This window comes from Danio aesculapii, chromosome 6 (genome assembly GCF_903798145.1).
Source record: "Danio aesculapii chromosome 6, fDanAes4.1, whole genome shotgun sequence".
Lineage (NCBI taxonomy): Eukaryota > Metazoa > Chordata > Actinopteri > Cypriniformes > Danionidae > Danio > Danio aesculapii.
The window spans coordinates 32696588-32714242 of NC_079440.1; the positions used below are offsets into that span (position 1 = coordinate 32696588).

The 17655-nt window shown below is 35.8% G+C and overlaps 1 protein-coding gene across 5 annotated transcripts in view; it reads left to right on the forward strand.

Moving 5' to 3' along the window:
* The window catches only part of shroom2a (shroom family member 2a), a 73012-nt gene extending 56836 nt beyond the window's left edge, over positions 1–16176 (forward strand). For all 5 annotated transcript variants that reach the window (XM_056460012.1, XM_056460007.1, XM_056460011.1 and 2 more), the window contains 6 exons: positions 214–296; positions 6657–7226; positions 7898–8473; positions 11772–11952; positions 12035–12307; positions 15005–16176. In XM_056460012.1, coding sequence (XP_056315987.1) covers positions 214–296; positions 6657–7226; positions 7898–8473; positions 11772–11952; positions 12035–12307; positions 15005–15277 — 1956 coding nt within the window. In that variant the 3' untranslated portion in view covers positions 15278–16176. The remainder of the gene's footprint in view (positions 1–213; positions 297–6656; positions 7227–7897; positions 8474–11771; positions 11953–12034; positions 12308–15004) is intronic.
* Positions 16177–17655: the final 1479 nt, after the last annotated feature.

Consider the following 17655-nt stretch of genomic DNA (forward strand, 5'->3'; position numbering starts at 1 on the left):
ACTACAATGATAGCAATATAAACTTAGTCAAATATTAAACTAAGTACAGAAAGTCACACCTACAAACAAGGGAAGTTGAAGATCACAGTCATGTCAACAGACCAAGACCATTGAGAATAGATAGTAGGGTAAAAAAAGCAAAAGTTCACACTTGTTAAGGTAAATTAATTCCTGGATGAAAAGATTCAAATTTGTGTATTCATATCCTCATAGAAACTTCCAGCACAAGAAAAGAAGTCAGCTGACTATTCCAAACCTGAAAAGAGTCCTTCCCATCAAGACAAGAATAGTACAAGGTAGGTGCTGTTTCATTTTCCTATTGCACTTTTAAGTGTAAAAAGATAAATTTTTAATGTGCTGATTATCAGAGTTGTTTTTTTTTTGTTTTTTTTCCGATGTCCGTGATACTCCTGGGCATGTTTTAAAAGATAAGTTAATAATTAACGTAACCACGTACATTCTGTATATTGACGGATTGTTTGCCTTTATTTCCTATATTATATAAACTTAATGTACGTTATACTTTTATAATGGTCATTATTGATTATTAAAACTCAGCATTGATCATTAATTTTATAATGACCATTATTGATTATTAATATTCAGCAAAAGAGAGGGTATGTTTTGTATTTTCAATGAAAATTAAAGGAGGCAGTAATGTTATATGCTCTGTTTTGTTATAAATATGCATACAGTGAAGATGACGCTCATATATGCAGCACGACGCCTCAATTTCTGCTGTCTTTTAAGTTGTTTATATCAAAATGAAAATAGCAGTTCCTTATATCATGTTTTCATTTTATTGTTAAGATAGTGAAACAACGCACGTATCCAGGATGATGTGAATAAGGTTACATATAAAGGTCACATATAAAGTACACTGTTCCCTTTAAAGATTTACCCGACATGTCCTTGGGAGTCTGTTTTCCATATCAAACTTGCAAAGTCTGAATTTAGAGGATGCAGGACTGAACTGTGTGTAGGCTACTTAGTATTGAGGAAAAAGCCCCAATCAGAGAGGCGATTGTCTGTAGCCCCACATCCGTTTTCAGATGTTTCTATTTTCCCCTATCCACACTGAGACGGAGCAGCAGCGTTTTAGAATGAAAATGGCCTTTTCAGCGTTTCCAAAACGCTCCATTTTTGGCGCTCGAAAACTCCGCCGTAGTGTGGACGGATGACGTAACTGTAGCAAAACTTAAAAATGAAAACGCATTAGTGTAAACGGGGCCTTAGATGCAAACAGCCCTGGCTAGGATTGTGGTAGTGTGTCAGTGAAACTATTCCAGTACTAATAACTCTGATCTTGGCTTTGCTGCAAACAGAAATCCACAGTTGGGCCATCAGTCGGCCCTCGCTGGGTCAAAGGCAAACACTAGACTCTTTGTGGTCTTTGCAGTCTTGGGATTTAGCCCAGCTGTGACAGCACTGCTATCCACACTGACTGGACTTTGTGTTACAAGGAGATGGCTTTGAGGTGTAGGCATGCGGCTATGACATAGGAAGTGTCCAATCAGTCCATTCATAATCAAGCCAAAGAGTAAAATAGCAACCTAAATTTCATTCTCCTCCTATGTCTTCAAAGGGCTCTGTTATAGATACATGCACCATTTTTTAACACAGTACTAAAAGATAAAACCAATTAAAAGTTTTACTCCGTGTATGTGTAATCAGTTGCATTTTACTCTGAAACTGGCATGAATGATAGTCCTGTACTATGCTATGGAGAAACTTCAGTGCTTAATCCCATTCATAATGCCAAACATTCTGAATTTTAAAATCATCTTTTTGAAGAATAGAGGGATTGTATGTATATTGTGTATATAAATAATGTATCAGTTAGGCAAGGAAAAGGAAATAGCATTTCTACACATAGAGAGAACAGTCTAATTCTGATAGTATTGGTTTAAAATGACCTCCGGTTGTCTTGAAATCATATCTTTTCCTGTCTAGCTCGTGAAACATGTTAAGCTGAACCTGCAATCTCTCCCCTACTTGAGTCTATAGAAAATCCGATATGAAAGCAAATGTGTGTCCTTTGAAGATGCAGCTCAAGGATAATGGATAGTTGTGCTGGGATGTTACTCCATTTACATTCAAACTTTTAGGTGGGGCTCATCTGTAATGTGAATCGAGCTAAATTGGATATTTACTTTCACACACTTTGAGATGTAAATTAGAAGAACTTCAGTTTGTTTACATTTGTTGGTAAGGCAGAAATAGTAAAATTAATCGTCAAACATTTTTTTATGTCACAAACTGCTTCAGGTGTGTGTGTAATAGATGATCTACCTACTTATCTTACATATTAACCACATCTTCGGGCATTTCAACCTATGGCTTCTCAGGGTCATTTCTATAGATGTCTTTGTGTGGACCTAAGGAGTGGCAAACTTGAATAAGCATGTTACTTCCAAACATCCATCATCCAAAGCCTTGTAAATTGCCCCCTATGAAAGGTTTTGTCTTGATTCTCGCTTGTAATTAAGGTGCTGTGGAAAGCAAACTATGAATTATACCATAAAGCTGTATCTTCACTTAACATTTAGCATTTTTTAAATTTGTAAAAATTTTTGCCAACTTGCCTTTCATCCATTTTTTTCACTTATAGTCAAAGACACACAAGTTTCGTTTTTTAAAACAATTTTTATAATTAAAGTCCTGGATATAACGATTCTTCATTCATATTCAATTCTCCTTCTTAAGCAATGAGTGGAACTAAATGATGATTCTAATGTTAGAAAACCCTTAGCTATTGTTGACTTTTATGAGTACACCTAGTGTGGAGAAAATCGAGTTGGAAGCATTTCAATTGAGCTACAAGCGTTTTAGCCCCACCCAGGTGAGATTACATATGTTCAGGGCTACAGGAAGCACCTGTCGCTGAGATGAGAACACCTAAACATTAGAGGTGAGCACTGCGTCTCGTATAGTCAGCTTTCATATTTACTGCAGTGGATTAGTGTTGGCTGTTTTAAAGCAACTAAAGTTGGATATAGACTGCAAAAGGACGTGGATCTAAAGTTTTCTGCTGGAAGTCTCGAGTCATTTAAAGTCTGTAAGATATTATTTTAATCTTAATGTTTTCTTTGTTTTGAATCATCAGGTAAAGATAATTCAGTCATTGATTTGCAAGTAAATGCATGGTAAGCCTTGGAAACCTATAGTTCATTATCCACAGGGAGAGATTTTTGGCATGTCTCAGTTAGATATTTCTTTTACTGGTAGACCATGTTTTGTCATATGAACTTTATCAAACAAGGGAAGTTAGCAAGAGTGAGATGTTTGATTAAAGGTGGGGTGTTGTGGACAAAAGCTTACATGGTATTACACTGGATGCGTTCTGCATGCCGGATCATGCTGAGATCAAATGCATGTGTTAGATGTTGTATTGTATCACAAAAAGACTGAATCCTACTTCAGTGTTAGCCATGCGTTAATGCTGTTCTAATGACATCTCAATGAAAGCATCAATGTATCAGGTAACGTGAATGGCATGAATACATTTCTTCTTTCTGCACTTTTCTGTCTTTCTTTTGTACACTGCTGGATAAAAGTTTGAGGTCAGTGGGATTTTTAAAAAAATTGATAGCAAGATCTTAACCACTAAAATGTATTCGAATCTATATTAGAATGATTTCTGAAAGATCATGTGACACTAAAGATAGGAGTAATGGCTGCTGGAATTTCAGCTTTGAATCACAGGAGGGATTTACACTTTTTAAATAAAATGGAAAGTTGACAACCTTCTTTCTGCCTACTGACCTAAAAAGACGGTATTTAAACTTTGCCGTCCAAGTGTGGTTGAACAAGGACAAAATGAAAAAAAAAGACGGTATTTAAACTTTGCCGTCAAAGTGTGGTTGAACAAGGACAAAAAAAAAAGCTAATAATTTAAAAAAATAAGCACAATGTTTTAACAATCTTGTTTTCAACACATACAAAAAAAATCACGTTTGGTTTGTATTTATAAGAGAATAAACGAAAGCTGTTGCTCTCCATGTAAACTTTTTATTGCTTTTTAAAACTTAATTATTACTGAAAGATCAAAAATGGACAATGCTTAAATCTGTCCTTACAAAGACACTTTTGTGGACAAAAATGATGGATTAAAGCAACAGGAGTAAACAGCCAAGCTTCTTTTTCTCATCTGCTTGTGATCTAGTTGAGGGGGTTCCAAACTTTTCAGCCCGTGACCCCAAAAATAACAATTCTATTGATTCGCGACCCCCACTATCCTCGGAGGTGGTTATAAACATAAACATTGCACACAACGGCTTACACACACCAATATGAACAATATAGACACAAGCATATTGGCAACACAAAAAAGTGTTACAGTCTAACGACCATATAATTTTTTATAGTCATTATCCATTCAGTTTAATATTAACCTCACTTAATGAGACCATTTTTTATTTAATTTTGGAGACCTCCACATGGAGATTGTTCTCTATGGTCAGTTGTGACCTTTATTTTTAATGTATGAGTGCCACAAAGGTGTCAGAGTTGAACATTGTGCCGTAAAGTTGATCTGCTGCAACTAATCATATTGCTGTGTTAATAATAACCCAGGGGGTCGCAATCCAATAAAAAAAAAATTTGAAAAGCAGATGATTTTTTTTTATTTGCATGTTGTTTTTTTTATGCAACTATTAAATACTACTTTTATCTCATGTAGAATATGGATAAAATATGGTCATATTAATAGTTTAATAACATATATTAAACACACACACTCTTATCTTGCAACTCCCCGGGGATTCCCAACCCCCACTTTGGGAACCACTGATCTAGTTGACCAAATCTCATCTTTATACCAGGAATAAATAGAACCTAAAAGATTTCTATTATTCCATTTTACATTAAAACTATTTTCTGTAGTAATTATGTCTATAATTATATCTTCTCCAAACTTTTATCCATTGTGTCTCTAACCTTTTTACTATTATTCACTACTACTTTGGCTTTTCTTTATGCCTTTTTGTCCCCAGTCAAAATTTCTACCCATCTGCTTCTTTGGAGCACAGCCACTGGTTCTATACACCCAGCAGGTAATTAATTATAGGATGCAGCGAAATGGCAATAGATTTTATTTACACTATATGTAAAAATAGTATTTTGATTAGCAATAAGTGCATTTAGATGCTTTTTGTACTTCGTAGAAGTAGTGGCATAGACTTGCACGTAAATGATAAGGCTAGATCACATAACAGTATGTATTAGTATCATATTGAGTGTAAATAAGAATATTTATTAGATGGATGATCCCTTGAGACTATAAACGTCTTTCTTTACCTACTCGGAATCCTAAACATAAACACCTTCTTGTTAAAAGGCAATCTGGCATTTTATGTAATGTTTTATATATTTATATTTAATTATTTTAAGTTAAAATGTTTATCTTTGTGATCTGTTAAAAAAATAATAAAGAAAATTTGTTTTGAAATTGGGTCCTACTCAAATTTAAGTCTTAACTCCCTTCTACTGCATTTTTGAGCTTTTTAAACCAGGCTTTAGTGGGCAGATGTAATATTCATTATTAGGAGGGTTCACACAGACATACTGACACATCAAATTTTTGTGCCCTTGGGGAATCGGATGATGGGCAAATGATCCTGCTAGGTAGTATTCAAACGTCAAACTCATCCATCTGCGCTTGCCTGCACTTGAGTTTATTTTGTTTTGAACTCCAGTCTGGCAATGTTGATCCAAAAACTTGAATATCACTACCATGTTAAACTCCATTGCGACATTTTCAGAGGGGTCCATTTTTGTCTTTTTATTGCTCAGTTTAAGTGAATTAAAGGTCATACTATTCAGAATTATAATGCTTGTTACACATGGTCTGGTGTGAGGTTCAGAAGTAGAGTAAATGGCCTTTGTGTGAGGTTAAACTAAAAAAAGTATGGGAGCGAATGACAAACAAGTGTGTTCCATAAGCCCACCCACCAAGAACCAGTGCACTTGAGTATACTTTGAAAGCTATGTGGACATTGTTGTGTGCAAAATGGTTTGTGACGCAAAAAATGAAGTTTAACTGGGCCTTTGCCATGCAGTTTTAATTTTTTTTGTTTTGGGTGCATCACTGAATCTCTGCCGGTTGACATACAGCTCAACTGGTATAAATGTAAACTTCCTGACCACTCATCCCCAATAGATTTTAATATCTTTCCTTTAGATCTTTTTATAGGGTGTAGAATATCATAGAGTCCCTCTTAGCCCCCCTCCCCCAAAATTATTTATAAGAAATAATCACAATAGAGCCCTTTTATCTTCCCGTGCCATCCATAAATCTGAGTAGACAAGGAAGAGGGTAAAAAACGTAAACGAAAACAATTGAGATTATGAAGGGAACAGCATTCTTTTTGCCAGTTGCTGCAGGGGAAAGATCATTCATTCTCCACAGCATGACAGGCTTGTGGGAACACAAATATGCTGGGTATGACAGCCAGCCTGGGAGTTACCACGGAGAGATGGTGAAATGTGGGAGAAATGTCTGCCTGCCTATCGATTTTCGCTGTACACAGTGAGGCTTTGTGCACCAGAAAGGACAAATACATTCAGATTCTGGACTTTTGATCCGTCAACTTTGGTTGTGTGCATTGGTGGATTTGAGAATTTGTCTTTAAAGCATTTCTCTGTTGTTTTCTTAGGTTCGATGAAAAAGGATATAGTGAAATCTTATGCAAGGAGAAACCAGAAACACCTCCTGAAGAACCTGAGAAAAATACTGTAGATCCTCCCTCCAGTCATCATAAACCTGCACTACATTTCCCTGTCCATAACACTCGCAGTGAACCATCAGCCCTCTCCAAAAACAAGAGCTCTGTTCTCTTGCCCCATCTGGAGAAGTACAAATGCCCTGAGGGAGCACCTCCTCCTCTTAGCAAATTTCAGGAGGTCCAGCCTGGATCACAAGGAGGAGTTCTGGCCCCAATTTCCCCTGTCAACAATCAAAGCTCCGCCCCAGTTTCAGCCCCCATTCCCTGGAAGAGTTCAGAGTACAGCAAAGGGACTGTCAGGGAGGAGGAGCAACACCAAGAGCTTGTGCCTCCTCCCTTTCCACCTCCTCCCCCTCCCGTTGTCCTGCCCACCCAACAAACCGCTGGCCCGACCCAGCCCACCATGGATGGGCAGCGTTCGCCCTCACCCCAGTTCGCTCCCCAGAGGCTGACTGACAAGCCCCCTGTCTCCGTCTCCATACAGGATGAAGCTCCTGGAAGGTAAGACTTTCTGTATTTAGAGTTCAATTCCGCCATTCAGGAATTTTTTCAGCTTTCTGCTGGAATTCAGGGAGATTTCCACTGGCAAACCACAGCTGGGCTCCTCTCAGCTGCAATCTTAAAACCATAACTGGAAACTCTCCCTACAGCCCAGTAATTTAATGACAGTGCTTCTCTGACTGTCCCTTTATTGTATTCATGCACATACAAGGGGCTTATTCATATGTGTCCTTGCTGCAGTGCACATGGGTAATCTGCATTTCTCCAGACCAGTCATAAGAAGCATACCCTCAAGCCTTAGCTAGAGACTGTTAAAAAAAGATCTTTTCTGGGGGCAGTATTTTTACTGGTTTTGCTGAAATGAGGGAGCTACTTAGTATGCTTACAGTTCGTAGTCACCAGAAGTTTTTATAAGTCTAGAAAAGACTAAGGTTTTGAGTGGGATGAAGATTTTAGTGTTAGGACTTTTAACCATATTTATAGACTTGGTTACAGGAACAGACAACAATTGCCTTCTTGCTTTTGTGTGTGCAAATCATCAAGATCAAATTGAATGTGTTTTCCACACATTAGACCCATTCAATTCATTTATTCTTTTTCCTAATTACCTAAATTATTAATTATGTTTGCCAAAATAACACATTTCTGTTTTCATTGTTGTTGTTTATCAGGATGGATCAGATTAAAGATGAGAACACATCTGTGAAGAAAGTGCCCATTAAGATCGTTCACTCAGAGAGTGACACAGAAAAAGAAAGTCGGCAATATCTAGATCTGCCCAGCGAGACACCTGTCAGCTCGCAGGGACTTGGGGGAGCTCATCTTCAGAGTTTGGGGAACCCGGATCAGTCGTACTCTTTGTTCTGTACCTACACCAGACAAAAAGATCAGGATCCTGACCTGAGAGACCCAGACATGGGCCCTCTGAAAGACCAGGGGCCACAAAGCAATATGAACCCAGTGTCTTATGTGGTACCTGGCCTTCAGACGGGTCCATCATTGGATCAGAGTACCAACGGAGTGTCTTTGCATCCCTCAAATTCAGAGGATGATAAAAGAAAGGAGCTGGCTAGAGACATAATGGACAAGGACAAGTCCCTAGCTGACATTTTAGACCAGAGTAAGATGAAGACCACTATGGATCTTATGGAGGGGATTTTCCCTCAAGGAGATCAGCTACTGGAGGAGGCCCAGCAGCGCAGGAAGGCTCAACCTAAACCACTCTCTCCTCGAAACTCTGTTGAGAAGTCAGTATTTCTTATTTGTAATCCTACTGTATTCACTTTTCCTACATCACTAAAGGAACGACATTTTTACCCCCAAAAAGGCTCATTTTACAACTTTCCTCGAGTTAAACAACTGAGTGTTAAATTTTGTTCAATCTTTGTCCAAAGTTTGACTCCAAAAAAGCATACATATATTTATTTTCCTCCTAATATTAACAATAGCGTGCTCGATCCATGTGATTAGTTCGGGCCAGGGCACATCCGGCCAAGCTCCTCTGTGCAATTTATTCGCTTCGTGAAAATGTTTCACTTTTTATCAAATTCATTTACCAATGGAAGATGTAGTTGTCCCGTGTGACGTGGCATTGCTGCACTTATTTAATATGTGTCCATATGTCTGAAATACTCTGAAGCAGCAACACTATTTTATACTGTTGTTATAATTAGCATGAGATTCCTGCTTTAAAAAAAAAAAAAAAAAATATATATATATATATATATATATATATATATATATATATATATATATAACATTAATGCACATCAGTATCTCACCAGTAACTTTTTAATATATGTCCCTGTAAGAAAACATTGTAAATAATTGAAAATCCAGCGACCACAATAATCAAACCCCTATGGTTAAATCCTTGGGAACAAGTGTGGTCGGAACAAAAGTTCACAGGGCTGTGTTCTCTGGACTCCTCTCAAGCGGTGGACTTCTACATTTTGATTACTTTCCACCGAACCACGTCATAGCTCATTACCATAAAGTTGACTTTATTTTTAACCCTCCTCGGCGCCCACACCGGCGAAGACGCGTCGCGCTGCTCCTCGCTGCTTATCGCCAGCGGCTCCTATTGAAAATGAATGACTTCCGGCTATTTTGAAACTCTCGCCGCTTTCGGTGTGAACGCACAGTAAGGCTTAGTGCTGGGGATTATTTTTCTGGCACACCCTGTAAGGCAAAAATTCTTTTGATTATTACGCCAAAATGAGAGTATAGTTCCTAGCCATATCGGGCAAGAAAATAGCAATGCTTAATTTTCTGTCGGCTGTACCTACAGAAGAGTCAAACTTTAAATATTAAATTAAATTTTTAAATAATTGAGCAGGGTGCTAATGGTCTAAACCAGAGGTGCCCAGACTCTGTTCTGGAGGGCTGGTGTCCTGCAAAGTTTAGTTCCAACCCCAATCAGACACACCTAGGCTAGCTAATCAGGCTCTTACTAGGCTTTCTAGAAACATCCTTTTAGGTGTGTTGAGGCAAGTTGGAGCTAAAATCTGCAGGACAGTTTGGGCACCCCTGGTCTATACTGATTCAGTGATTTGTGCTAACCTAAACAAAAAGTGTTCCTGTCAGACCTGCATATCAGCTAAATAAATAAAAAAAGAGCCTATTTTCAAAAGGAAATTGGATTGTTCCTCAAAACACATACTCAGTTTGTTTAATTTTGGTTTCATAATTTATTTCAGGAGTTTCCCCTTTATGGCTAGTCATTACTGATGGAAGACCGATTGAATTGAATTCAGGTTCTTTTAATCAGGAAGTTAGGGTTGTTATTGAGCCCTACCCATGTGTTTTAAAAAAAGAAAAGAATGGCATTTAATGAAAAGTTTGTTTAAGTTATGATTAATAAGAAAGATTTATTGCTCTTGTTGTAAATCAGGGGAAATAACTAATTTAGCAATTTGGCAGCCCTTTGTGTAAATCTGAGGTCACCAAAATAGAACAGAGCATTAGTGTCCCGACACTTTTTCAACAGCACTGATTCCAGAAGTATTTTTCATACAGGGCTTGTTAAAAGTTTTTACAAGCCATGAAGCAAACCAACAAGCTACAAAATAAATCGCATCATTACAAAACTTTGATTTAAAGAAAAAAAAGTTTTAAAAAATGGCACACGCACATGCACAACCTGTCATCCTTAATGAGGAAATCTCATGACGCATTGCAAATGACACAATGGAATTAAAAATGATAGAGGAATGAGAAAATATACATTTGAATTTGGTTGTACTTTTAGAAACAATATAGTTTAGGGACATAAAATGCATAGACTGTATATGCAAATATGTTGAGGGAAACAAAATTGCATTATTATCTGTGCTTTATGAGAGTGGAAGGAGCTAAAGATCTCTCTTGCTGTGCTTTGCTTTGTGTGACTTTGGTTGGAAGAGTTTACTTTTTAGCATCATGGGAAATGTACATTTTCAGCATGAGTTCTGCTATTAAGCATGATTATTATAAAAGATAATTTGAATTAATGCAAACAGATTCGTTCAACAAAACCACATACATTTAATTTACAAACAACACCTAAGCTCATAACAGGTTTGAAATGGTTGGTTGAAAAGATTAAAAAAAAAAAAAAAAACGCATCAATACAACAATGACATGACAATGACAAAACATACAAGAACAAAAATATATAGTTTCGCAATTTGCATATTCATTAATACAGAATTTACTTTTAATGATCAAATCAACAAAGGGAGTCAAAAGGTTTTTTTTTAGAAAATCTGATTAGTTTCACACAAAAGAACAGAAAGAAAATGTATGTGTAAGAGTGAGTAAATTTGTGTATCAATAATTAATTACAACAAAAAGTAAAAAAAATAAAATAAATAAATATATAAGGGTTGCACGTTACTGGAATTTGGTACCAATCGATACTGAAAATTAAAAAATGTCCATTTCCACTTGAGTTCGGTGAACTGATGACCTTCACGGCCAATCACAGTCATTTCTGTTGAGCATGTGAACACAATGCCAAATCAGCGCTGTTTAAAAATGTTCTCAGTAGTTTTTTAACTTCAGTATCGATTGGTACCGAATTACAGTATCGTGACAACCCTAATATATATATATATATATATATATATATATATATATATATATATATATATATATATATATATATAGATAGATAGATAGATAGATAGATAGATAGATAGATAGATAGATAGATAGATAGATAGATAGATAGATATATATATATATATATATATATATATATATATATATATATATATATATATATATATATATATATATATCTATATCTATATCTATATCTATATATATATATATATTTCCCTGTGGAGAAAGTGAATGTTTAAATGTTGAGTTTTTATTTTTGGTACCCAAGTGTTTTCTATTGAAAAATATATCATTATTATTAAACACTCCCCTGTATGCCTCAGACACTATTAGTCCCACATCTTTAAAACAAAGCAAAACTGTCTAATCATTTTGCACTTAATATATATTTCCTTTGCTGGCTTGTTTTTCTTACAACAATCACTTATGGATTTTCAGGAAAGAGGAAGACAGCCTGGTGGCGGCCGCTGCTTTAGTGAGCAACTCAACCTACTACAGCACATCTGCACCCAAAGCAGAGCTGCTGATCAAGATGAAGGACATGCAGGACCAGAGCGTTGAACACAACTCAGAAGAGGAGCTAGAGGAGGACAATGAAAGTGACCTCGCCTGCAAGAAGGTACAAACACTTTGCATTGTACGGTCAGATGGTTTCCTACCTACCAGTTTACTTTATCTAATGACTTTATCTGTCTTTGCAGCACGAGTTGATTGAAAGTCTCAGTAAGAAGTTGCAGGTCCTGAAAGAAGCTCAGGAGAGCCTGCAGGAGGACGTGCAGGACAACAACGCTCTTGGAGAAGAAGTGGAGGCCATCGTACAGGGTGTCTGCAAGCCTAATGAACTCGACAAATTCTGCATGTTCGTCGGGGATCTTGATAAAGTGGTCAACCTTCTGCTGTCTCTGTCAGGACGTTTGGCCAGGGTAGAGAATGCCCTGAACAGCCTGGAGGAAGATGCTTCGCTGGAGGAAAGGGTGAGGATGTGGGAAAGCTGTAGAAGTTTAGGAGGCATACTCAATTTTATGTGTTTTCAAACTACACTGTGTAGTAATGTAATAATGTACATTAATAAGATTAGCTTTTTTTTTTTTTAATTGACTACCAGAATATTAAAATGCATTTATTTTCATACAGCTTTTATCAGACAGAAATAGGGTTGCACGATTAATCGAAAAAAAGATTGCGGTCTTGCTACAACCCTACACACAATCTTAATTCTGCTTTTCTACGATTCAGCCAATAATATTTTCAAGGTCAGGAGAGAAGCAAGGCGTTTGCACAAGTCTTTACATTGTTTTATATACGTTGCTCTGCAACATGGAAACCTCCAAATGGTTTTAAAAGTGACACATACTAAATTTATAAGGTATAATTCACCCAAAAATATCATTTCTGTCAAAACGTAACGATGTATTCGCAGCCACAAATGAACTGAAATTTGTTTACCACCAAGAGGATGTGCAAGTGCCCGCCAATGATGTTTACTTTATTCACAGCCTATGCAGGTTCTGTTCACCAAAATTGTAAATAACATTCAGCTTGTCGCAAACTGAACTCAAAGTGACCGCAGCCATGACATGAGCGTACTCGGCAGTGAAAAGTGAAACCGAAAGTGCGCACATCATTTAAATAATCATACCGCATTTTACAGTTATGATTATGACAAGCATTTAATATGGTTTTTTTTTTCTTTCATAGCAAACACAAAGTGTTGTGCATGAAAATAAATGTTTACTGGGTCAGTATAACTACTCTAGCTATATAATGTTGAATATAATGCAAAAGTTGAATCTGATAATGACTAATGTCTCATTTTAGCAGTTAAAATGGTCTAATAATGTTGTCAATGACAAATGAAAAGCATGTGTCTTAAACATATTAATTCAACTTCAGAATTATGAATAGTTTATTCTGATGCCATCACATTACTGTGCATGAATGACCAGGACAAATTCAAAACCTGTTCAAGTCCACTGTTCAAAGTCTATACAAATTTCAGTAGACCTACACATAGACCAATTTTACATATTTTACCATATGTTTGAGAAATAACAATAATAATACCCTGCTCATATCAACCTTTATTTTACATCTAGAAAATCGTGATCTTGATTTTTGAATTAGTGTCCCATCTCAACTTTTTTTTTACAAAAATAAAACAAAATATGTATTTTCACCAGTACTCAACCAAATACCTAATTTGTAGTGTATTTTAATTTATTAAAATCTAGCTGACAGACTAGTTGTTAAGCCTAAAGTGAAGTAGTACTATGGGACAAATGATTTTTATGTCATTAAATAGTTTTTGTTCTACATATATATACATAACTATTGTGTCACATTTTTTTAAACATTTTAAAATGGGTGATAGTCTTTTATTCGTGTGTCTTTAAATACAAATGGTAAATATTCATAGCTATATTCAATTATTAACATATTATCATATAGTGGGTAAATTTTGGCTAACACTTTACAAAAGGGTTTCATTTATTAATATTAGCAAATCTTTTTATTTATTTATTTTTAATTTTTTTTTGCTGAATTGAAGTTCCCTATAAAACATTTATTAATCTTACTTAATATATATTTAGCATTTAGTAGAAAATTATTAATCATTATTAATAATTACATTTATTACAATTATTAATCAGTCTTTCAGTTTAATGTTACCAACTAACAGTAACTAATGGGATCTTATTGCTACATATTACCCAAAGCAACTATTATATTTAAATATGAATAAAAGACAAGAATTCTTATGATTAGGCATTTATAACTAGGTAAATGTTTATGATTTTTATTTTGGAGATACATCTGTTTTGCATTTAAAACATATACAGTTCAAGTCAGAATTATTAGCAACCCTCTCCCCCCCCAATTTGTTTCCCCAATTTCTGTTTTGTCAACCCATTTCTGAACATAATAATATTAATAACTCATCTCAAATAACTCTCAAATCTCATGCCATGATGACAGTAAATAATATTTGACTAGATATTTTTCAAGACACGTCTATACAGCTTAAATGACATTTAAAGGCTTAACTAGGTTAATTAGGTTAACTAGGCAGGTTAGAGTAATTAGGCAAGTTATTGTATAATGATGGTTTGCTCTGTAGACTATTGAAAAAAAATTATAGCTTAAAGGGGCTAATAATTTTGACCTTAGAATGTTTTTAAAAAAAAATTTAAACGGCTTTTATTCCAGCTGAAATAAAACAAATATACTGTGTACACACAGTGTGAAAATTCCCTTGCTCTGTTAAACATAATTTAAGAAATATTTTAAAAAGAAAAAATACAAAATGGGCTAATAATTCTGACATTGCATTTTAAATATATATATAAATATATAACATACATACATAAATGTATACAAATGCTATCAAAAGATACTTTGCATTAAATTTCCAATGTTGTTCTTTAGGTGAAAAATGTATCTGTGAATTTAGGCAAAACATTAATCCACTGAAAAAAAAAATAGTTTTGGTCATCTTCAATTAAAGTCTGACCGTTTGCTTTCACTATTGGAGTAGCAGGCAAAAAGAAAGCCTCGCCCCCAACTCAATGTTCTGTTTCAGTTGGAAGTACATCAACATACTAAAATAAAAGTCTCAGCAACTTCCGTTTGACGCAGACTTTTAACATGGAAAATTAATCTTCTCTCCACAGCGCACTCTGACAGAGAAACGTAAACTGCTGATCCGTCAGCACGAGGATGCCAAGGAGCTGAAGGAGAACCTGGACAGGAGAGAGCGTGTGGTCTACGACATTCTAGCCAGTTACCTGCCCGAGGAGAGTATGGCTGACTACGAGCACTTCGTCAAGATGAAATCCGCTCTTATTATTGAGCAACGCAAGCTGGAGGACAAAATCAAGCTGGGAGATGAGCAGCTCAAGTGTCTGATGGACAGTCTCCCAATGGACCAGAGATTAACCAACTGATGGATTAATAAACACTGATCCAGAGCCAGTCTCTTGACGTCATCCTAAATAGCAGGATTCCAAAGCAGTACTTAATAATGTGGTCCACTTACTGTCAGCGGAATTGCATTCTGGTCATATATTGAGTACTCCTTTTTCTGCCTCAGACATTTTATCAAGACTAGTGAAGATCCTGAAAGTGCTGGGCACGTTCAGATGTTCACATCATGATTTGACCAAACCTAATTTGATAGAAAGCACCGTCGTTGTTACCCTCTATAGTGATTTTAATGCGTTCATAAACTTTCAATGTTACACGACCCATAGAATTATATGGTGAAATAATAATAATAATAATCATCATCATCATTTTTAAACACCTTTCATTCAATTCTTTGACGTTTTTGGATCCACATGAACTCGAATTTTTCTTTTTAACCACTAGAGGGCAGTGAAAGACCTGAATCCCAATACAAAATCTTCAAATCTCAGTTCTGTTCATTTTCCATCCAAGCTTTGCACATGCAAATTGTGTTGCTATTTACACCAGGAGGTTGTAATTAACTTCTGAAAATGAGATTTTGGTGGTGCATTATTTCAAATGACACGCGTCACCATCCTGGTCATGTTAAAAATTAATTCAATGATATTTTTTAGTAATTTATTTTAGCCTTTTGAATCTTTGTATATAACTAGTGTAGGCTAAGATTGTACTCTTTCACTTTATTTTTAGCCAGGCGAATTACCACTTTAGTCTGCACGCTTTTTATAGATGTGTATATCACCTTAAAATGCATTGTAACTTCAGAGTTAGAGCTGACTAAGTATTCTCTTGCTTGAAGTATCTCAAGAGACTTGCCTAAACTATATAATTTTATTTCAGTGCTTGTCTATAAAATACCAGCTGCCTTTTGCTCCAAGTTGTGTGTCTGTATTATTTAACGGTTCCGTCCGTACTGTGGTTTGCTATTTCTTGATGTCAATCTTATTAAAGATTCAAAGTTATTATTCAGGAAAAAGCATCATATTCTAGTCTATAATATGTACATTTAAACACAGCTCATGAACTATGTGAAAAAGACCGATCAAAATTGGAGAGCAATTTATAAATGTTCATTCATTCATTTTCTTTTCGGTCTAGTCCCTTTATTAATCAGGGTTCGCCACAGCAGAATGAACCGCCAACTTATCCAGCATATGTTTTACGCAGCGGATGCCCTTTCAGCTGAAACCCATCACTGGGAAACATCCATACACACTCATTCACACACATACACTACGGACAATTTAGCTTACCCAATTCACCTATGCGGGGGAAACCGGAGCACCTGGAGGAAACCAACGCGAACACGGGGACAACATGCAAACTCCACACAGAAATGCAACTGACTCAGCCAAGGCTCGAACCAGCGACCTTCTTGCTGTGAGGCGATCAGGCTACCCACTGCGCCACCGTGACACCCCAATTTATAATCACGTGATATACATTTCATTTTATAAAATTATTAATTAAATCTGATTTTAATAGATTTAATGAATCTTCATTGCTTAAAATTTGAAGGACGTTTATGTGTGATGATGCCAGGCAAGTAGAACAGCATTTTACAAAACAACCCATTAAGGAACTTCAACAAAAGAAAAAAAAAACCTTCAGAAACTCCATAATTTGTTCATTTTTGCTCTAATTTGTTTTCCATCTAACCCAAATTAATTAAACTGTGCTTCAGTCCAGATTCTTTTGAATGAACACTGACATTTGCTAATTTAGTTAATAAAGTTATTAGGCTTATTTTACAAGTCCCCTAGGGTTAAACAGTTGAGTTTATTCATTTTTGAATCCATTATGCTAATTTCTGTGTCTAAACGTCAGGAGCACTTTTAGCTTAGCTTAGCATACATCATTACATCTGATTAGACCATTAGCATCTCCTCCAATATTTTTTTTAAAAAAAGTGTTTTGATAATTTTCCTACTTAAAGTCCCCAAGAAATCAAAACTAACCATATGATTTTGTTAGCTCACATAGTTTAGCGGTGTGAATGGTTCATCTGTGGATGTCATTAGAAAAAAAAAAGAGTTTACCCTTCTCATCTGTAATTGAAATCTGAAAATGTACTTTCTGGTTTGTTTTTTAGTTAATTAGTCAGATTACATATATCTTAGCAAATGGGCATGGCTAACATATTTAATCACGCTGCTCCAACTGTCAGTTTAGACAACAAACAGAAATGGTAAGCAGGAGGAGTCTGATAAGTTGTAATAACTCTCCCCAAACCCTTTTCCCGATCTTTCTGAATGAAATACCATTCACCTTGCAGTAGAAAAACAAGCCACGCACACTGTTTTCTCATTTAATGCTTCCTTTCTCTAGGAACTGCGTCACAAAACAAAAAAGATTA